Raw genomic sequence first — 23,706 nt, forward strand, 5'->3', positions numbered from 1 at the left:
TTTATGTATTGAGCAGCCATGTTTAGAGAGAGCTGAAGAAATTGGCTTTACTTTTCATGACTACATACTTTGTTTTTACTTTCATGCAACCTGTCATTAGTGACGCTATCCAATAACAGCCAACATAAGAGTAAAATAAGTAAAATTGCTTTACAAAATTAAAAATACTAAGCAATTGACAGAGTGTGATTATATTCTGCAAACAAAAGAGATGATTTGAACCACTTCATCCATTTATTAGTCAGTTGTTCAATTAGAGAAAATGTGTTTATACACAGATGTGGTTAAGTTTACAAGGGCAGAACGAATTTCAGTGCTTACATACAATATGTACATTAATTAAGCAATAAAGTCTTCCACCATTCCATCTTATAAAAGTTACAAGTATTTTTCCGGGACCGGGTGAGGCCAATCCACGATCTAATAACCATCTTAATCCTTATATCTAACTCTACATTTGAATTTCTAAAGGCAAACTCATGGTGTAAATCTATCTGCAGAAATGACCAAGTTACTTTAATGTGTGAATACGCAACAAAGCATACAAAATAATACATTCCCTTCATGTCCCCAACGGGGTTTTGTTGAATGCACCAATGTAACATTTGGGGAAGGACAGGGAATTTGGGGACTGTGTTACTTGGATGACATTTTAGTCAGTGCTCCTCTCCTCAATAGTGAAAGTCTCCATAGGATGTTTGCTGAGAGCCTTAATATCATCCAGTAGACTGGTGGGGGTTACAATGTGGGAAGATCCTTGAGTTGAAACACAAAAGTAATGCCAGGCTTTGAAATAGCATTGAATAAACATTCAATAAGATTTACATGAATACGATAATATATTACAACTATCTATACAGTATACCCTAAATTAAATGAAACATAACTTATGCGCGTATTTCTTTAGAGCTCACCTATGATGACCTGACAGGATTTGACAGTCTGTGTGACCTCATAGGCACAGCGCATCTCAGAGTAGCTGATTCCTCCAATGACGAAGATGATAAGGCGTGAGCCCGTCCGGCGTTCGTCCTGAGCACTGTATTTGTGCTTCTGACGTGCACTGTGAGGCATGGAGCATATGATGACCAATTAAATAATCTTAGTCTATCACAGACATTAAGGCGCATATTTGCAATAATGTAGAAACTAAATAAAACCGAACTACGGGATTTTTGATTGACTTGGCCCAGATGGCTCTGGTAGTGGTGAAAGTTAAAAGCTGATCAGCTGAAAACAGGGCCAGCAGACCGATAAACAGACTAAGCAGCAGCTGCTTTGGGCCCTCATTTGCAAAAGGATAAGAAATGGAAATTATTGGATGGGAACACCATTCTGGTTTCAATACATTTATTTCAGTCTCAATGCACCAAAATAATGTAAAATGTTTAAGAACTAACATTTCTTTTACAGTTAACGGTACATATTTTAACAGAACATAAGGCGCACCTAAAAGTCCTGAATTTTCTCCAAAATGGACGGACGGGCACCTTATAATGCAGAGCGCCTTATGTGTGGACCTAACCTTCAGATAACGTTATATCTACGCTCGAGACCCGTTTTTTTTTTCTTGAATTTCTTTTTTTTTTTTTAATTAAATATTTCTATTGAATTATCTTGAAAACGTCTTGGGCGGCTGTCTGTTTACTTGGTCAGCCCGTCCAAGTATTAACATGGTGTGGGAAACACTGAGGAGTAATGTGCATTTCAATTTTGGTGACGATTGGTCGCAAGCAATGTTACAACGCTTGCCTCGCTGCTGTGACGTTAACAGCTGAGATTAGAAAAGATAAGCCGAGCTCCAAAAGGGTCGTGCCAATTAGTGATAAATGTCATCACACAAAAACCCTCATATCACTACTCTGTCTTTTAGAGGGGCGAATTTAAGCATTGATTTAATTTTTACACGTAAACATAGTTAACACTTTATTTGAAGTTTGTTCATCATTCTGTCATAATTATAACATGACACCTGTCATGAACATGTCATTGTCATTCTGTAAATTTTGTCACTTTTTATGTAAAGTTGACATTGACCAATGTATCAAAAGTGATATAATTTACCAAATGACACTGAATGACATAAATTTTGCATCAAAACTGACATAAATCAGTGGAGTGGTTGATTTGATCATGTGGGCTCTGCACGCTTGCTCTCGACGTTGCTGGATGCACGACCTGGAGCGGATTCTCGCATTACAGCTTGTTTATGATTGCTAATATCATAGATTTTGGATGTGGTCCGATAAAATCTGATACTATTTTTTTTTGGTCTGATATCGGACCGCAATCTGATACAAATATCGAATTGGGACACCCCTAGTCTTTAAATTTTATGCTTCAAAGAATAAATCACTCACAGAATGATTTACTTAGGAGTGGCCTTTCAACGCACACACATTTTTAATTAAATGCATGACCCTAATTGAACGCTGGTGGTCACTGTCAAGTGAAGATATTCTCAAGGAAATAAATCATTTCCAATATCACTCACCATAGCTCCACTGCCAGCGAGTCATGAACATTACTCCACAAGTATTAATGACTATTGTGACAGTTACGACGCCGTCTTTGCAATCCATCCATCCATCCATTTTCTGAAGGACTTAACCTCACCAAGCTCATGAATATGCAGCAAAGTTGTCGTTTGTCGTCTGTGCAATACTGGAAATCGTAAGATGTCAATGAAAAGTTCACTTTGTGCTAGAACCTGAAGAGGTAGCCAGATTTAAGTGCAACAGTCACGAGTATTTCGATTCCAAATCACCCGAAGAAGCTCAACAGCGGAGGTTTGCGTGACTAGTTTAGCTCCGTAGTCCCGCTTTTGTTTTCATGACAGAGTCTGCCAGATCCACGGAGATCCCGCTAACTTCTGGGGGATCTTGACAGTGCTTGACAACTCATCAATTTGTACTGTAATCTAATGTCAAGTTCCATCGAAATGCTTATAGAATCCAGCAGAGAAAGTATAAAGACAGTTTAAGGAAAAGCCACGGCACCTGCATCCGACCCCTCGAGCAACCAGACTTCACTTGGGCCCACAACCGTCAAGTGGGAGACCACGGAAGGAGCCTTCGTTACGACTCTCATTCAAGTGAATGGCGGCAGTGCATGCGAGTGTGATATTTTTTACAGTTTTAATTTTTTTATTTTTTCTACCACAAGCGTCATTATTTAACAAAAAGTGACTCCCACTTCTTTAGCAATTTTACAGGAGTGGTTGTTTTGATCACATGGGCTCTGCATGCTAGCTGGTGGATACAAAACCAGGAGCGAACATTGGAATGGACTGTTTGTCCCTGAGTGCTAATATCGGAGATTAGGGATGTAGATTGATAAAATACGATACTGGTTTTGGCAGATATCGGACCATGATCCAATACAAATCTCGGATTGGGACACCTCTAATTCAAAGTAAATACAGCAGGAAATGTGCTGTCATGATATTCAGTCAGCACAAGAAAATGTCCATCAATAAAAGTTAAATGATCTGAAATCGTTTTCGGCATGCTAAAGGAGAATTATAGTCATCTTACAAAATCAATCTTTATATTTCAACACTGTTTAACAAAATTCCCAACATAGAATGTACATCGCCGAACACTACATTGTTTTACTCTCTAATCAAAACCAACCTGACAGCTCCGGAACCATTCCAAGCAGCTGGACACTCGGACTGGTGTGGCCATTCCCTAGTGTCCAGTTTGTTCTCCACAGCATCCTGAAAAATAACAGTTGTCATTTATTTATTGATAACAAAATGTTGTGTAATGCAAGTAAAACTGCGAACACTTAATACCGTGCTGATGTGATGAAAGGTGAATATGACCATCCACATACTGTTACAGTTAGTATTGAAACTTTAACTTCATCTGAGGAATACTCTCGGATACATTTTTTTATCATCTTAACAGGGACACAAAACATTAGAAATGAAAAACTCGAGTCATGACTTGACTTTTTTTAGGACTTGCGACTTGTTTTCCAAAAACTTGGGAACTACTTTATTTGACATGAAACTTGGTATCTAAGACTCGACTTGAATTAGACCTGAACTACATGACTTCATAAGACATCTACTATGTGCACATATCACTTCAATTTATAGATGCGATATATGTCAACATCCAGGTTGTTTGGTCTGAATTTAAATCAATACATGTTTTGGCGTAATTTGGCAGGTTTTGTGTAAATGCCTCAACACAACGTTGGCCGTCGGAAAGTAGGGACACGGCGTCTGTTTGGTGTAGCGCACCACATTGCAAAAGTTAGAGCCGATGTTGGGGCGTCTGAGGGGCATGTTCGTTCGATTCAACATATAGAATCGGGTCGGACTGTCGGGACAAATGATCACTGTGACTGGCTGTCAGCACGCGAATCAGTGCACTGGACAAGTGACAAAAGCGGAAAAGTGATGAAAATTGGAAGCGATTACTCAACAACGAAATGAACTTTGCTCATTTTCACATCTCGTCTATGGACATAATGGCTGGCTGGCCAGAAGAGCTCTGAGAACTCGCTTCTATATAAGAAAGGCGGCCGTTATTGGACAGAACAGTGAAAGGCTACGCAGTAACTATCGCCGATGGCACAGAGGGGAACGACTTAACACGGATGCGCAGAAGGTCCGGAGTAGTTGGCCTCTGCATTGACTTTTGCGGCGTGTTCTTCTGTCATTTTCCGGTCCGACGAGCCAACTTCTAGGCCGACGCGACAATTGGCGTGTGTAGAGGCCTTAGAAGATATTTCTTACTGACCTCCATTACATCCTTTAAGCCAGGGGTCCACCTGGAAAGGTTGTACATCTCTTCCTGAGAACGGTCCCGTCTGGTAGGTTTGCGGGACAAGAAACTGGGCTGAAATCACATGTAGAAAAGTAGAGAATTGAAAAACAAAGGAGAATTACATTCCAGATATAAATGTTAATCTGACAACAACCTTTAAAGGGCAAGTCAACCCACTGATGTTATTTACAATACAATGTTCTAATCAGGCCCATTAGTCGAAACTAATTACGATTAATATTGCTTTTGCGCAACATGAGTTAAGCAGTAGCGGCCATTTGTGTTGACCGAAAAGGACATCACAGTTGCTCAAAACTCAGATAATTATCAATCAAGGCTCAGCTTCTGGCGAGCCATTACTGGTGATTACTTGAGCCCTGAGCAAATGTGATGCCAGTTCAGTCGAGAGAGAGTGACAAAATGGTGGCCCATAAGATGGCTAAAACGGGAGGATTTTGCTGCTTAACTCATATTCGACAAAAATAATATTAATCAGAATGTCATGTTTAGACTCGTGAAGGCACATAGAACATTTTATTGCAAAGAATTTTGGGTGGTTGATGTCTCTGTAATGTTGGTGTTTCAAGAAGGCCTTGAAGTATTTCTGTTCAGCAATTAACTGTTGTAAACATTCACTTAATCAATTTTGATTCTCCACATACAGACGTGATGATGGGGACTCCGAGCTCTTTCCAGTTTAGGATAACTTCTCTTTCATCTTCAATTTTCACATGTTGGATGAGTTTGTTCAAATTCTCATCTGTTGTGCCTGGTGACACACATGAAACAAACTATAGTTTCAACCAAGTTGATTAATTCTGTTTAGTCACCTTGACCTTCACCTGATGCAAAATGGAGAAAAAAAAAATTCTCAACTTGATATGACCGTACAAAAATAAGTACAAAATATATGGGATTCAAACAAGGGTGCTGAGATTACTTGAAGCAGAGAGCTGTAGAGTTGAGATAGTCCCCAATAAAAGTATTGGAACAGCAAGGTCCATTTTCTTTATTTTTACTCTATCTGTCTGTATTATTGTTGTATTGCACTGGAGAGGGGAGCCCTCTAATCTCGTTGCACACTTGAGTACAATGACAATAAAGGGATTTCTAATTCTAATTCTAATTCAATACTGAAGACATTTAAGACTCAGATCAAAAGATGAATTAGAGAAAAGTTCAGAACTTCAGCTTTTATTTCATGGTCTTAACGTCTAGGTGTGTTAAAAAAAACTCAAAACAGAGTAACTTTTGTTTGAAGCCACAAAATACAGCATATTAGCAAACAAAGTAATACAATGAACACAAAACACGTATCTGTCATGCCATTCATATCCCAAAAAGAAATCAAATTAACACAAAATTTGTATGAAGTGATGCAAAGTATTCTGGGAGTCCTTCAACCTCAACCAAGGCTGTTAAAATGATGTCATGAGTAGTCTGCTTTGGTCAGCGTGTATTTTTCTTTTTTTTATCCCCCACAGAGTCTGTAGTGTAACCTGTGATGTTTGTTGCTGGCAATAACATTAATAAGACATATTTCGACATCATGGACAGCGGCCCTTTTATGCAGCTCTCGCCCACACGTACATACTGGTCTGTTAATTACCGTATTTTTACGGCCATAAGACGCGCTGCATCAAAGGGCGCAACACCAGTTGAGGGTGCTATTTTCGTATTTAATGCATATAATAGGCGCGCCGCACAAAAAGGCGCGAGCTCGCGCTAGCTGTAGCCAGCTCACCAGGACTAAGAAATCACTGCCATCAACACTGACTCTAACCAATAAGAGGTGTCATGGCAATACGTCTACTAGACAACGTCAGGGGAGGGACTTCACTGGTCACCACACTCCTTAGAGTCACGGTTTCAAATCAAAACCAAAAAAACTCAATGAAACAAAGAAATAAGATTAACACAAAACATGCATCTTTCATGCCATCTATATACCCAAAAGAAATAAAAATAACACAAAAAGATTAAAGCAATGGCTTCTTGGGAGCCACTCAGACTCAGCCAATCACATGGCTGTTTCGAGAGATGTGCATGTTGTGCTTTGGGCTTTTTGCAGTCTGTTGTCTAAACCTGTGACGTTTCTTGCTTGCAATAACATAAATGATAAGACAAACTACAACATTGTGGACAGCTGCCCCTTTGTCCAGCTTTCTCCTATACCATCACCCAAACACCATAGTTACATAATGTATTAGTCACAGTCAATTCGAAGCATAGATGACTCAGACTTTGACCAGCAGGGTGTGCTAACATGCACTCCGAACAGCCCAATGAGTAAAAGGGTTGATGGTGATGCTTAGTCCATATAATGGGCGCGTCGCTTTACAAGGCGCCTCGTTTGTTTTGGGGAAGATTCGGGACTTTAAAGTGCGCCCTATTGTCCGGAGAATACGGTAACTGTCTCAAACAGTCACCAAAAGAAGTGTTCACTCAAAGTATTTCTCTCAGTCGGCTTGTGAAAATACAGTAATATGCCACAAGATGCAAACCACTCATCATCAATAAAAAGAACCAGAAGGCCAGATTGGATTTTGCAGAGAATTACAGAGATGATCCACACAAGTTTTAGAACAAAGTTTTATGGCTGAGATGAGACCAAGACTAAGCTCCACGAAAGTGATGGAAAGGCCAAAGTATGTCGAAAGAAAGGATCTGCTCATGACGCAAAACACACTAGCTCAACTGTGTTAGAATGCTGGAGGTAATGTCATGGCTTGAGTGTGCATGGCAGCTTCTGGAATGAGCTCACTTGTATTTATTACTCATGATGGTTGCAGCAGAATGCATTCTGAAGTCTAGAATTTTTTTTTTAAACTATTTTGTCTGGCAAGTAACAGACAGAAAAATTAATCAGGAAAAGGGACTGGGACAATAATTCAACATCAATATGTATCGCGATAGTCACGGAATCAATATCAATAGAAAATGCCTTAGATAAAATGGTCCATAGAAAAAAAAATGAGGACGCATACCACGACCAAGGCTTGGAGCGTGTTGTAGGCAGTGCGCATCAGCCTCCAAACGTGAAGAAGAGTCATTTAAACCGACAAAAGACGGAGCTGCTAAACCAACAAAGTAGAATCTTTCAAAACAACGAAGACGACGTAACTAAACCAACGCGGCCGTGCGTGCGTCATACACGGAACGAGAGATTGGCGTAACTTTGTTCAAATACATGACCAGTCAACTCGGTATAATATGATGATATTATGTCCATAAACCTGATTAAATACCTCTGAAAGGAGACGTGGTGTACAAGTAAAGCAGTTCCCTGTCTCGATGTGCTCACGCCATTGTATGTAACTTGGGAAACACCATGAACATAAAAAAATGAAGTGTTTTACACAGAGTAGTGAAATTATTAAAATAAAATGACCTAATTTTACAATACAATGCCGACACAACAAATCATGTGGAAGGTCTTAAACCAGGAGTCTTCAATCCTGTTCCACGAGGGCCGGTGTCCTGGCCGTTTTCCACCTCTCCCTGGTGCAACACACCTGAGCGATCGTTATCTAGCTTCTGCAGACCTTGCTGATTATCTGATCATTTGAATCAGCTGTGTTGCAGCAGGGAGAGATGGAAAACCTGCAGGACACCGGCCCTCGAGGAACAGGAATGGGGACCCCTATTTTAAACTGACAAAGTCAATTATTGGACCTCGCGCCAATAGAGCGTACGTTTCACCTCTTTGAAGAGGAGACTGAAGGGAGAAAGCTACACAACAAACAATAACTGAAAGAGGCTGCATTAAAGGCCTGGAAAAGCATTTCAATCAAAGTCAGTTGGTCCCACGCAAAATGCAGTATTCACAGGTCAAGGTTATGACATCAAATAATAAACATTCATTAAGTTAATTCATTTGAAAAGCGGATGACTTCAAACAAATGGTGCTCTCTCTTGAGTCGTTTACCACACCAAGATGTTAATACCATGAAATACAAACTGGACTTCTGAACTTTTGTCTCATTACATCTTTAGATCGTAAACCCAAACGTGTTTCTTTAGGCAACAAAAAACCTCGCCTGGCCTTGCCGTTCCAATGCTTTTGGAGGGGATTGTAAGTGCCGTGGGACACGATCTAAAACCCATGAGGCAATCAGCAACTGGCTTGACCTTTTGTGAACATTCTGTCTGTTGTCTGTTGCCACTGAATTGCCATTAATAACTGTGTGCATTGATGAACCCTAGCATTGGGCTTCATGTCCCGCCAAGTGACCGGAAGCATTCTGAATCATACTCCCATTTCTCAAAGGCCTCCAGCATTGCCATGTCACTCTGTTTTAAAGTCCACCTTTCAAATCCTAGGTAATACTACTGACTAATGATTTTAACAACTGTTTCTATTGTTTCAATGTGTAAAATGTACCGTTAACACTGAAGATGTAAAGCAAAACAGCTCTGATCTTGTCATAGGTGGTGTATGGGTGCAGGAGCACTGGCAACAGAGTTCTCATGGGATCCTTCACTTTCACACCATCCACGTCAGAGCCCACAGCAAGGTCCTATACGGTGATAATAAATATAAATGTAAATAATAATAAATAATGCATATTTGAAATCTACAAACTACACACAAGAGTCTCCCATCTTAAGTCAAGCAAAGTGAAGAAATCCAGAGATTTCTTCAAAACAGAAGAGTAAGCGCAGACCGACCTGTTCAGCTTTGCAGAGTTTTTCTACATTGTTGGAAAAATGTTGCATACAATCTTCGGCCAACTGCAGGTGAACAGTTTTCTAGTGTTAAGAGAAAAGGGCACAGATCAAGAAATATTAAAAACAAAAAAATCTTGACTTGAAAATTGAAAATCCAGCAGTAGAAGCAATATGAAACATTACATGCAACAATACAAACAACAAACATCCATCCTTTATCCAAGCCACCTCTCCTCACAAGGGTAGGGGGCCAACCCTACCTATGGGCAATTTAGAACGTTCAATTAACCTACCAAGTATAAACGTGGGAGGAAACCGGAGTACTTGGAGAAAACCCATGCAGGCATGGGGAGAACATGCAAACTCCACACAGGAAAGCCGGAGCTCAGGATAGAACGGCACACCTTTGAACTGTGAGGCGGACATGCTAACCAGTTGGCCACACAATTCGCTGTTGAAAATCGTATTTTCACTGTTAAAAATCCTATTTTTGGTGACTACTTGTCATTTTCTTGATAGCGCCATGTTCATGTGAAGCCTCTGCAGAAGACGGGATCTTAGAAGATTACGCTTCATCGTGAGCTGTATGCCTGCATAACCCCTTCTGTTGAGTATTGATTGCACAAATTGATGCTTCAGTTAGAGTGAATAATTTACAATATTTGGATGATGCTCAGCAAGCCAGATGCAAAGTTTCAACGGGTCGAATGTGAACGGTACGCGGGCGGCCAGTCGAACAAACTGGGTGTAGTGGCTTACAGGAAGTGGGAAAGCCTGTCAAATAAGTCCCTGAGATGTGCAAAAGCCAGTCAATGTAACAGTGCAAACATACCTGAGTCAGCTGTTTACGGAATGATGGCATCTTTTTCATCATTTGGGCCAAATTGCTGATGGTGATCTGAAAATAAATGAATAAATACATTAAAGATAAATGAATAGGTAAATATTTTCCGTGGTGTAAAATTGAGATTTAAAAAGCTATAATGAAAGTACACTACTCTCTGGCCTCTATTAGGTATTCACCTTCACACTCAGATGGAATCCAGCATGAGGGTTATCAAAGTCTACTATTACAAAGATAAGGAATACAGACCGCTATAAGACCAAAACATATATACCATGGTGCACCTCTTGGATTTCTGCATCTATTCCAATACACAAGTGGAATACAATTTTTACCTAGTGTGTAATCTGACAAGGAAAAGCAAATTCTAAATGTATAAGGGAAGTGCAAGCATCAAAATAAACTTGTGCTTTGGATACATCCATTCCTTATTTTTCACAATGTTTATTTGGATTAAGTTGGTAGTAGAATTGCGTGATATAATGTTAAAAATCATAGCTACAATGTAAAATGTCCCTCATATGATATTTTGCAATATTGTACAGAAGCTGGATTTTAAGACATTAATATTAAAGTAGAGATGCATGAGAGCTGCTACTTAGAGAATGCTGTCGTTTCTTTTCCTCTGCTAAGAAATGCGCTTGTGCCAATTGGGATTTCTTTGTTCATTGACTTTATTTACAGCTCAACACACAAAGCCAATATGGCATCCATCTATTGGTAAAACTTATCCATCCACACGACTATTCTTCATCATAGCTTATCTACATATTCCTTTTACATGTTCAAACTCAGCTATTACAGTCAGGCCTTTAGAACAAGCTGGCTTCTGTAACAGTTTATTACATTTGAGTATGGTCACGATACCAAATTTCTTAGTTTGACACTGTACCTGCATAAAATAGCTATATATTTGTACTGAAAAGATACCACAGCAAAAACATCAATAAAAAACGAAATATTTAAATTATAGCTGAGAGCAACACAGCTACACATTTTTTTGTATCAATGAGACATTTGTTTTTTAATGTTTAAAGTATATTTCATATATATATGGTGGGCCTTCTTTGCTGGCCGAACATAATCAAGAAATCATGACGTCCACAATGGGGAAGCCGTAAGCCGTGCTTTGTTCCTTTGTAGTTTCCTTCCACAACTTGTTTTCTTCCGCAAATTTCTTTCAATACTTTAAATTAAAAGTTTTCTTTTTTTCCCCACAGATTTTTAAACCAGTCCAACTTAAAACTGTTCACCTTATACCAACCACTAACACTTTTTTGACGGATTCAAACCATTCCACCTTTGACATGTTCGGTTTATTCCAGATCATTGTATATTATTCTGTCATACAATGTAATTCCCAGAGAAGGACATTCTGTCAGTACTGATGGAAGGTCCATTAGTCTGTCACATGCCCGTTATTTTGTCCGATGACAAGAAAATAATCATAATTAAAAAAAAAAAAGGACAGACTAAGCACTCGTCCGTCAGTGTAATTGTCACTAAAAACAAGCCCACCTTTGTGTGCTTGTTTACGGGGGTTGCTTACAGGACAGCATTGACGATATAGATGGAAGGATTTCAAAATATATAAATATATAATATATAAATAGGATTTTTGCGGAGAATGGTGGCCCGGTGGCCGGCTGTGTTTGGCAGAGGAAGCAACAGCGGCTAATTTTGGTAGAGATGATGTCCCATCATTTCACTTTACCATACAATACAATATAACTTTATTTATATATCACATTTCACAACAGCTGGAGCTGTAACAAAGCGCTTTCCTTATGGTGTAATATAAACTAGCGGGTAATTAGAACACAAATTAAAAGACATATGCAATTGATACCAGAAGAACAGCAGAGCAGTGACAGTCTCATGTTGAGTCAAAAGTTAATGAGTAAAAATGTGTCTCCAAAAGGGTTTTAAAAGTGGAGAGAAAGGGGGCATGCCTAACATTCAATGGGAGCTCATTCTCGAGCAAAGGACCGGCAACAGAAAAGGCGCGATCTCCTCTGAGGCCGAGCTTAGTCCTAGGCACCTCCAGCAGCATGTGTTCTGTAACGAACGCGGGCGAGCGAGAGCACAAGCTACTATGTGCTGATTAAACTCGCATGTATGCACGGCATCACATGCTTTTACTCCCTGTGTTCTCCGTCACTAGGAAATGATTTTTCTCAATCCTACGCTCACGCATGGTTCCATAAAACTAAATTCATACATATCCACAACCAACACAACAGCAACACATGCAGGACCAAGTCCAAGTAAAGTGTAAACCTTTGCTGAGATTAATTTAGTAGATGCCTCTCTCTTTGCCATTAACTTGACTAATTTATATTACGACAGACGGAAAGTGTTTTGTTACAGCTCCAGCTGTTGTGAAATGTGCGATATAATAAAGTTGTGTAATATTGTACTTGTAGCTCTTACACTTACTTGTATTTGCTGACTAACTGCCAATCTGAGCAATTATCACCGACAACACAATGCATACTGAGATTGGTGGTTTATTCATTTAAATAATATCTCAGACGCACCATAACTCAAAAATCTATTAATTCTCCATTAACATAAATACCTGATTTTACTTTAGGTTTGTTTCCACTTCCACCATGAATGTGCTGAGCAAGATTCTGGAGACAGATGCATGCTACTTAATGAAACCATTACTGAGGTCCAAAAACAATGACCTTCCAGCCATGTTGCTTATTTTATTTTCGCGACCATAAGGCGCACTTTCACGTCCAAATTTAACCCAAAACAATAGAGGCGCCTTGTCATGCAACGTGCCTATAACTCTCTCGGCCATTGAACCTGATCACTTTGGAGCATTGCAGAGTGCATGTTAGCACACCCTGCTGGCCAAAGTCTGAGGCGTCAAAGCTACGAATTGACTTGACAAATACATTATGTGAAGACATTTTTGGGTGAGGGTGCAAGAGAAAGCTGGACAAAGGGGCAGCTGTCTACAATGTCGTAGTCTGTCTTATCATTCATGTTATTGCAAGCAAGATACATCACAAGTTTAGACAAAAGACTGCAAAAAAAAAACAAAAAACAAATAAAACATACTGCAAAAGCACACCTCTCTCGCACATCTCTCTAACCAGCCATCTGATTGGCTGAGGCTGAGGCTCTCATAATGCATCAGTGCCGTTTTTGTGTTATTTTTATTTCTTTTGGGAATATGAATGGCATTAGAGATGCATGTTTTGTGTTAATTTTATTTCTTTGTTTCATTGTTTGCTTGTATGCTGTTCAGAGATATTTTTGGTTTTGATTTGAAACCGTGACTCTAAGGAGTGTGGTGACCAGTGAAATCCCTACCATGATGTTGTTGATTAGATGTGTTGCCATGACATCCCTCATTGATTAAAGGGGCTGCTACTAGACTGGCAGCCATCCTTATTTGAATGAGTGCTGGCATGCGCGAGCTAGCATGCGCGAGCTAGCATGGGCCTCATAGTGCCTTTGATACAACAGCACGTCTTTTGGCCGTAAAAATACGGTACCTGTTATAGCGTGAATGGCAATGATATTGTTAACCATTACCTGTAAAAATACTAAAAATACGTTTGAAATGCTGAAACCGTGGCGCTGCATCCTAATGTGGAATGTTACATCATTAGTAACAGCATCATTAGTAACAGCAACGGCGTTAAAATGAAGTATAGTAATTAATTACATTGCTTTGGTACTCAAATATCAATGTAATTAGTAACGCTGTAATCCACAACCCTGGTAGTGAGTCGTGATTTTTTTCTCATGGCTACATAACGCAATACCAACCTGGCTGCAGACAGCTGAGTAAAATGAGGCAAAATAAAAGAAATACAAATAATGACATATACAACAAACTGCTCAACAAAAAAAAAAGGATATCATCAGATTGTGCAGGTGCGACTAAATCAGTGTTAGGTATGTGAAAACAAGTAAACTCAACTGTACCTTCCCATCTGGTTGTTTCTTGCTGGCAGATATTTCCTTTACCATCTTTGGGATGTGTCTGTTTTATGAACATATTTCAGTAATGGTTAGTCTTGTAAAAAGTGAATTTTGTATTGTAGGAAATGTCGACATTCCATCAGACCACATTTCCCGCTTATTTGTCACACTTACTCAGACACTTCAGCAATGTGCTTGTGCCTCAGTTTTACCCAAAGCAAGTCATCCTCATTCAGCAGAGCCTGCTTCTCTGAGCCATCTTTAGACTTGTACCTGTCAACACCAAATTCGTGTCATCAAGGTCAGGAGACATAACATTTGTGTGCATCTGTCCGACTTTTGTTGTTCTTTTTTTAAGACATTGAAAATATTGCTGTGGTTAACAATACTGCAAGGGTACATTACTTGTATGTGGCATTCTGGATATCGATAAGGTCATAAGCCATGGCCTGGTAGGTAAGCTCATGCAGGATAGGGCTCACGGGGTCAAACCCTCTTTCAACTATCAGCAGCTGTGCCTGAGTCTTTTCCTGGTGAAGAGGTGAAACAGCAGTAGTTAGACTCTGTCAACATATTCAGTGAAGGAGATGTCTGACCTTTTTCTTATTGCTGTCATCTATCTCATAGTATCGGGACAGTTTGTTGTCTACCAATCCTGCAAGAGTCTTGGCATACTCCATGTTGGCATCTCTAGTGGGGAAAATATATTACCGTGAGGAATCACTCTTAAGATTAATACACAAATAAGGTATATTGTTAATGTTGCAGATGATAGTTTAAGCATTTGTTAACTTAAGAATTTCATGCAAATTAAATTCTCCTCCTCCACTAAAAAAGGTTAAGTCTCAAATCCTGTTGCTTAAGAACAACCTTTTCACATCTAAACTGAGTTTCTGCTTGAGGCTAAAGTGTGTAATCCGAGTCAATGCATTGTCCCTGGTGTACTTTTTGTATCGGACTCCTGGGTACTCATCCAACGTGGCGCAGAGCGTGACAAGCTGGTCTGCGAGTGTCTCCAGTGTCTTTTTTCTGTCCTGACTGTTGGGACTGTAGATGCTCCGAAAGGCTCCTGGATTATCACAAGTGAACACCTGAAATGCATTCATATGTTTTGATTGAAGACTTTTTTTTTATTAGAACTATTACTATTAATCTGCTTTGGGGGTTTAGACTATGTCTGGGTGGATTAAGACCCAAAAATGCAAAAAACACTCTTAACAATTAAGCTTTTAACACCTTAAAATAACCCATCAAAATTTAAGTGGTCCAATATAAAATAAACAAAAACATGTATTGTTGACTGGATAACACTGAATTAAAATTAATAGTGAAAAGTTTCCACTGCAATGTTTATATGGCCACCCAATGTAATATTGTTTCAAATAATCTTCAGTAATTTCACATTTATTTACATCCAAGTTCATATTCACTTTTGATCAAGATCTTTTGCTGAGTTTTGGACAAGCAAACAACTGCAAAGTGTAAACCGTTCATCCAAATTATTTTAAATGGGGTTCAGTGGCTCCAAACCTTTTTTGTCTTGTGTACCCATGAACTCTTTCGTTATATCTTGGGTCTGATTATATGATTTTTATCATTTCAGCTCATTAATTCTCAGGCATTACCTTCTTTTTAACTTAAATTAACAAAATGTAAATTGATGTGAAAATTAATGGAGAACAGGGTACAAAAAAATTTAATCAAAATGAATTATAAACATGCCTTTGATAAATCTAACATTTACCCCAAACATGGGTGCTTGTTTAAATAAGCCCCCTTTTTACATGCATGTAATTAAATTTTAATTATCAGAAACAAAACACTTTTCTCCCTTGTGAAACAAGCTGTAGTGTACACATGCCATTTCATTGATGCGCTAGATTTTATTTTATGTTAGGTATTTACAAAGATTCATGTTTAGTGCTTCTAAGTAAACTAAGGGATTTAGAATTCACTGTGTTGTAAATAATGGTGTAGTAAATTTAATAATTCTGATTTGTGATTGCGCATGCGCTTGTGGCACATCTGCGAGCTTGTCGGTGGCTTTTACTTATCTCTGCTACACATCACATACAAAGCATCAGCACATTAGAAATTACTGTCTTGTAAATGATGGTGTAATTTGATAATTCTGATTTGTGATTGACTGAGCATGCGCGTTGTGGCACATCTGCAAGCTTGTTGGTGGCTTTTACTAGTCTCTCCTACACACATACAAAGCAACAGCGCATGCCGAATATATCCTGTCCGTTTCGTAACCAAAGATCAGTTAGACTAGATGAATCAGTCCCATGTACAGCACTGTCGTTCACAAAACAATATAATACACCACAGTGCTGGTAGTCGTGGAAGCGAAACATCTTTTGACCTTTCCCGTAGCGTTCTCATAGTTCAAGTAAATGTTATCCATTCGTTGTGCTGAACGACATTGCTCACTGTACTGGGTTGTGAATGAAGCGCGATATAGCGAGGGATTAATGTATTAAATGGTTCCACGCACCCCCTGCAATACGCTTGCATCCCCTTAGGGGGGTGCGTACCCCTGGTTGGGAAACACTGCTTTAGACAAAGGTGCCTCATGTTAGAAAGTCTTCCAGAATTTTAATTGATGAATCCTGGCAACCTCTTCAGAATAATAATTTTTAAAAAAAAGTTGTCTTTTGGTGAAAGGAAACAAAGGTTGGCATAATCACATGATTACAAGCAAAATCAGAAAGAAAAAAAAGGGCAGAAAAGATAAAAAAAAAAAAAAAAAAACATACCTGTGCTTCATGAGGCATGAAGGACATGTTTATTTCTTTGCAAATCCGAATGTACTTTGCACAGTACAGTTTCATATTGTTAAAAAGGTCATCCGGGCAATCTGAGGGAAAAATCACGATTATTTGCCTGCAAATGCCCTCAAAATAAGTTAAAATAATAATCATTGCGCATCAATAGCCATTAGCAAGTTACTTACAGTCAGTGAAATAAACATTTGCAGATTTGTACTTGGGTTTAGGCTTGAAGTCGGCGATAAAGGCATCCACAGACTGTAAAAGAAAAGATGTCAGAATTAGGGTCAAAATGCTTTTCAGTGTAATTATTGTATTATATGTGTTGGAGATGAAGGCAACGTAATGGTACACCTGAGCTGTTGGTGTCATAAAGTAGATGGCCTTCATTTCCAGAACAGGTTCTCTGATTTTGTACAGGTCCTCCACAACTAAAGAAAAAAGATTATTTTATCTGACACCAACACAGTATATAAAATTAAAATAGCAAATACACTTTGAGAGTTTGATGCTCTCATTCTTGTAGCTAGCAATATACTAGCAACCGGTAGTTAGCACACCTCCAGTCCCCGAATGGGATAATGGTGCTCACATCCATCAAATAAAGGGAGTGGTAGGAGGTATATCACAGAACAATTTACAGATCATAAACAACTGTGAAGATAAACAACAAAGTAACACCTGAAGTCTGACAGGCCAAAAACATGTACGTAACATACGAATTGGTCCTTGGTTCCGTGAAGGAAGAAGGAATTGTGTCAAAACCACCGCATTATTATGAAAGAAATGGTAACATTAGTGATTATACATCTCAATGGAAGGAATGTTCACTTTTTTCACAACCCCCTAAATACCAGTAAACCTCTATACAATGTAATAAATGTTCTTTATTTCCCCCCTAAACCAATGTATAATCGATTTTGGATTTTTTTTTTTACGCTTGTGAATTTTTTTTTTTACAGCAAATATTTACAGTAAATATTATTCTTACAGTTGAACAAACGTTAACTTGTAATTTTTTTCAGTTGCCACATCATAAAAATTGGGCTCAGTCTAGAGAGCTGGTTCGAATAAACCGCTCTAAATTAAAGCTGTGTTAACAAATGGCTCACAAGTCGTGTTCAGCATCTCCTATGTCATGCAGCAGAGGCTTGTACTCTTAAAGTGACAGTGAACAGACCAACACTTGTCTATTTGAGCCAGCATTCAATAGTGACCCAATATCAGGTCTGATGGCTACCAGCCCTATACGATAATGTGCTTCAATTAGGTGCCGAGCAGAGACAGGCTCACTTAATGGTGCTCTCTTCCCTGACTGCGAATGAGGGACACATCGGGATTGCAGAGCTCCTTGTAGCAGGGAAAGACTATCAGCTTCGCCAACAGCAGCTGGACGGGAGCTCCTTTCACCTCCCACACTCAGTGCCAAATAAAAGCATGTTACAAAGTGGAGGGAAACTACCGTATTTTTACGGCCATACGACGCGCTGCCTCAAAGGGCGCAACACCAGTTGAGGGTGCTATTTCCGTCTTTAATGCATATACTAGGCGCGCCGCATTACAAGGCGCTAGCTCGGCTGCTCGCGCTAGCACATTCGCGCTAGCTCGGCTGATGCCAGTTCACCAGGACTCAATCCCATAAAGAATCGCTGCCAGAGTCATCACCCCATTTCATTGACAGATGTCATGAAACTAATAGGAATCACTGTCAATAATAATGACTCTAACCAATAAAAGGTGTCTTAGCATTAGCCTAGTGGACAAGGTCAGGGGAGGGACTTCACTGGTCACCACACTTCTTAGAGTCACGGTTTCAAATCAAAACCAAATAAAACTCAGCATACAAGCAAACAATGAAACAAAGAAATAAGATTAACACAAAACATGTATCTCTCATGCCATCAATATACCCACAAGAAATAAAAATAACACAAAAAGATTATAGCAATGGCTTCTTGGGAACCACTCAGCCTTAGCCAATTACAGAAATGGCTTCTTGGGAGCCACTCAGACTCAGCCAATCATATGCCTGTTTAGAGAGATGTGCTGTTGTGCTTTGGGCTTTTTGTCTGTTGTCTAAACCTGGGACGTTTCTTGCTTGCAATAACATAAATGTTAAGACAGACTACAACATTGTGGACAGCTGCCCTTTTGTCCAGCGTTCTCCTACACCATCACCCAAACACCATAGTCACATAATGTATAAGTCACAGTCAATTAGAAGCATAGATGACTCAGACTTTGACCAGCAGGGTGTGCTAACATGCACTCCGAACAGCCCAATGAGTAAAAGGGTTGATGGTCGCGAGTGATGCTTCGTGTGATGCTTAGTCCATATAATGGGCGTGCCGCTTTACAAGGCGCTTTGTTCATTTTGGGCAAGATTAGGGACTTTAAAGAGCGCCCTATGGCCCGGAAAATACGGTAATCCCCTTGGTAGTGGCAAACCCTTCTGTGTACAAAAATGACCTGTGAGAGAACACTGTTCACACATCGACAGAATGAATGCACAAAGGCAGTGCTACTGTCGTGGGCAATTTTGATCAGCCAAATTGGCCCTACACCAGCATGGGAAATATTCGTATTACCACACCTTTGTCCATTTGCCATTGACGAGTAGACAGCACAAATACTGTAAATGCCGCATCTTCAACTGGTGTATTGTCAAACACATCGCAATTATGTGATCTATATCTTTGCTGCTGTAACACCTCAAATTTCCCCATTGTGGGACTAATAAAGGACATCTTTATCTTTATCTACAGACTATCTTTGCTTATTTTCAACCAGCTTGAACAATTTGACCAATAATCGAGTAATTAGGGCATAATGAGTTGAAGCTAATTAATGTCTGTAACAAAATAAGGAAGCTCCGTAACATTTTACGGCTCTGCTCTTACCTTAAAAATATTAAACACACTTTTGAGGCCCTAAAAATTAAAGTATTACTGAGTGTGGTTGTGTGATTGCCTGTCATTGCTAAATACTAAACGTTAGATTTTTAAAAAGCATCCTATATTAAAGCTACTAGTCCCCCATTTGAATCACATCTTGATTGTTAAATTTCAAACAAATTGTAATGCAAACAGTGACAATCACTCCTACTTTTCATGCTAATTGGAGATAATAACCTACTTGTTATTTTCTCTGACATTAGATCAGACATTTTGCAGCATGATGACAGGAGCCTGGTGGTGAACTGGTCCAGAATCAATATCTGCAGAGAAGATAAACATAAAGGGTTATGAAGATTAACAGGTTTTCACATTATGAATCACTATACATTCAATTGCAGGAAGTATATAATAATAAAAAAGAAAAACTAAATCTGAGTTATAATTCAAAATTAAAAAAAAATTTAACTTAAGGTTGTCTTAGCAAAAGAAAATCAATCTAAAGTGAAAGTAAAGAAAGGTTGCTTACCTTCCATACTTCTGATTTTCTACAGTCTTTGATAATTGTTTCTTCAATTCCTATAAAAAGGTAAATATGTCAGATAACAAGGTAGAAAATGGCTGTTTTTAAGACAATGCATCATTGGGGAGTGAATACAAATACTAACCACTGCAGTAAAAAAAATGATTCCATTCCAACTTGGCAAGTTAATCATGTTGGACACAGGAAAACCCCTATCCCTACTTCAGTGAACATAATGTGGTTGTACAACGTGTACAAAAGCTGCATCTGAAATGTATTTGGTTGTAATTTATATCCATCCATCCATTATCTGGACCGCTTCTCATCACCAAGGTCGAGGGAATTGCTGGAGCCAATCCCAGCTGTCTACGGGTAGTAGGCGGTAGGGCTGGGCGATAAACCGAAAATTTACCGTTACCAAAATTTAATACAATGACCGACATCATTTTGCCCATGTCGGTAAATTCGGTGTTTAAAACAAAAAGAAGTCTTTTCTGTCTGTGGCTATGTTCATGCCCCTACAGCGGCTGTAGTCACGTCACTCCACTCAGCTGAAGAAAAAAAGAAAACAAGACGACGCAATCGTAGCTGGAGATTCAAATCAAGAACCAGCTGACTCGGTTGAAGATGAAGTAACGTTAGTTGAAGTTGTTCTTGTTGCGCTTGTCCCGAAAAGAAATTCGGCATCTGTCGTTTGTGGTCGAGTCGCAACATGGATCCCTGTTTGAGCCTGACTGTGCATTACATAGACAAGTGGCGACTGCGCACCAGAGTACTCGAGACGGCACATTTTCCCGATGATGCATACTTGTTTATTTGCATAGACTTTTTTCCCATTTTATTTAGCATTTTATTTGCCGACCACGCGAGCTCATTTGCACATGGCATTATTTATATTGTTTACAAGAAACCTTCACACAAATCTAGGCCTTTGCACATGGCATTACAGCACCTTGGCGCAATCTATTTGCAGAAAAGATTTTGCGAGAGGTACTCCTTTTCTCCTGTTCTTTGTGACATTGTTCAAGTCATGCAAAGCAAGCTATTCGGAATGTTTGTACAAATGATTTTTGTATTTTTATTTTTCATTGAAAGTAATGTGTACCAGTTGGTCAATAAAAAAAAACAATATGCATTTCCTGCATTTATTTTGAGTTTGGTCCACGGGCGGAAATTTATCGTGCATTCATCGTTATCGAGGTAAAATTTCTTAACTTATCACGATATTGATTTAAGGTCATATTGCCCAGCCGTAGTAGGCGGGGTACACCCTGAACTGGTTGCCAGCCAATTGCAGGGCCCTCATAGACCAACAACCATCCGTGCCCACACTCACACCTAGGGGACAATTTAGAGGGTTCGATCAACCTGCTACGCATGTATTTGGAATGTGGGAGGAAACCGAAGTACCAGGAGGAAAGCCACGCAGGCACAGGGAGAACATGGCAACTCCACACAGGAAGGTCGGAGCCGGAATCGAACCCACGACCTCTGCACTATGAGCCCATAGTGCTAACCAGTCCCCCACCATGCCACCCCTTGTAATTTACCCCACCCCTCCACATCCCTCATTGTCTGACACTATATCACTTTCCCTGGTCTCTGTCATTTAGGTTTACCAAAATTATTTCAATTACCTAAATGCGAGAATGAACAGAAGTCTGTTTTTTTTTAAATAAATTTAATTATTTTCCTCAATGTCAGAATACTACATACATTAATATTACTAATTACTATCCTAAAGGACATAAAAAGGATTTAATGTCAGACAATGAGGACTGTGGAGGGGTGGGGTTGATTCATATATTTCTATATAGCGTATGAAACCTCGAGTTTTCAACATAGCGCAGTTCTACATCCATGCAAACGACAACATAGTCGGAATACTACGCCCTAAAAGAGCGTCTCTGCAAAGCGTCGTTACGTTACGTTAACATCTAACACAATTCTCGAGGTGGTTTAAGAAGCTCTGAAATTATTTTTATTGGCTCTTCGTTACGTAGACTGTAATGAGTATTCTGTCATTTTCCGAACTCTCTTCACAGGCGTGGCTTCAAACTAAAAGAGCGTTGACCCAGTTTCGGACTGACAGTCACCCTGGTCAAAAACGGATTTCTGTTACGAGTTAAGTTAGAGCACCTAAATAGCCGAGAGTCACAAGCACGACTTGTTGTTTCGCTGTTTATACAGCCAAGTGCGCTTTCACTTCGCTGCGAAATTGACAACTGACATTGTCATTCACCGATGCAAAGTCACAAAGGAAGCAACTGGTACTTTTACTGAAATCTCTTCCACACAAAGTCGCCGTCTTGTATGCTGTTTATAAGGATGGTGACGACTGACTACAATATCGAACTTACTTTTCCAAACTATTCTTTTCAGTCCGTTCTCAGGACCAGTTGCCATCTTGACTTTTTCCCCTCTTGCGCCTCTTCCTGGCTGATCAGTATGTGAGTGGCGCTTAAAGCTAAACCTAACGACTTCCGGTAGGACTTCCGGTTGTAGTTATTCTGTCAAAGAGAACACTTCTGGCATTCGTTTGACTGTAGAAATATAAATCCATCCATTATCAGTTTTGTTTGTTTCATTCATGTCCATTTTAATATTTCTGGTTGTATAGCATTCAGGTCAGGGTCTGTTGTTTTTAAACTTGCTTCTTCTACTTTTATTTTCGCCTTGTCCCGTTAGGGGTCGCTACAGCCTGCCATCTTTTTCCACTGAAATCTCTTTTCTGCCTCTGTCCTCTCTTGGCACCAGCTGCCGTCATGTCTCCCTCACTGCATCTGTCAACCTTTTCTTGGGTCTTGCTCTCGCTCTCTTTTGTGGGAGCTCCATCATCGTCACCCTACTATCGATATACTCGCTCTCCTATGGACGAGTCCAAACCATCAAACTTTTCCCCCAGAATATCTATAACCTTGGTTGACCCTCTGATATCCTCATTTGTATCCTATCAACCCGTGACTCCCGAACAATACCTCAACATCGGAATTTCCGCCACATCTATTTTTTTAAACATCATAAAGCTACATTGAGCACTCTGAAAATTAGATATGGTATTATTATTATTATTATATTTATTATTATTGTAATAATATTTATTATTATTATTATTATTGTTATTATTATTATTATTATTATTACAAAGCCTTAAGCCAGGTAAAATTCAGTTTCTTTGTCATGTGTCTGCTTTGCTTTGATTGGATACACATGCTACAAGGCGTGCCTTGGTATGTGTATCGCGACCCACACAGATTTTTTAAAAAGG

General features: G+C 39.4%; 1 protein-coding gene across 1 annotated transcript; it reads right to left on the reverse strand.

Moving 5' to 3' along the window:
• Positions 1 to 215: 215 nt before the first annotated feature.
• On the reverse strand, positions 216 to 22,929 carry stxbp3 (syntaxin binding protein 3). Its single transcript, XM_088313468.1, has 19 exons — positions 22,799 to 22,929; positions 20,445 to 20,494; positions 20,157 to 20,238; positions 17,376 to 17,452; positions 17,207 to 17,279; positions 17,010 to 17,110; positions 15,193 to 15,338; positions 14,844 to 14,937; positions 14,653 to 14,777; positions 14,422 to 14,520; positions 14,251 to 14,308; positions 10,288 to 10,353; positions 9,456 to 9,536; positions 9,169 to 9,304; positions 5,447 to 5,553; positions 4,758 to 4,856; positions 3,636 to 3,721; positions 915 to 1,063; positions 216 to 756 (listed from the first exon to the last, which is right to left on the reverse strand). The coding sequence occupies exons 1-19, from the start codon at positions 22,842 to 22,844 to the stop codon at positions 653 to 655; spliced, it is 1,779 nt and encodes a 592-aa protein (XP_088169594.1). The 5' UTR covers positions 22,845 to 22,929; the 3' UTR covers positions 216 to 652.
• Between the last annotated feature and the right edge of the window lie 777 nt (positions 22,930 to 23,706).

The sequence above is a fragment of the Idiotropiscis lumnitzeri genome, chromosome 13, assembly GCF_059441095.1.
Source record: "Idiotropiscis lumnitzeri isolate Australia: NSW breed Sydney's pygmy pipehorse chromosome 13, RoL_Ilum_1.0, whole genome shotgun sequence".
Classification (NCBI taxonomy): domain Eukaryota; kingdom Metazoa; phylum Chordata; class Actinopteri; order Syngnathiformes; family Syngnathidae; genus Idiotropiscis; species Idiotropiscis lumnitzeri.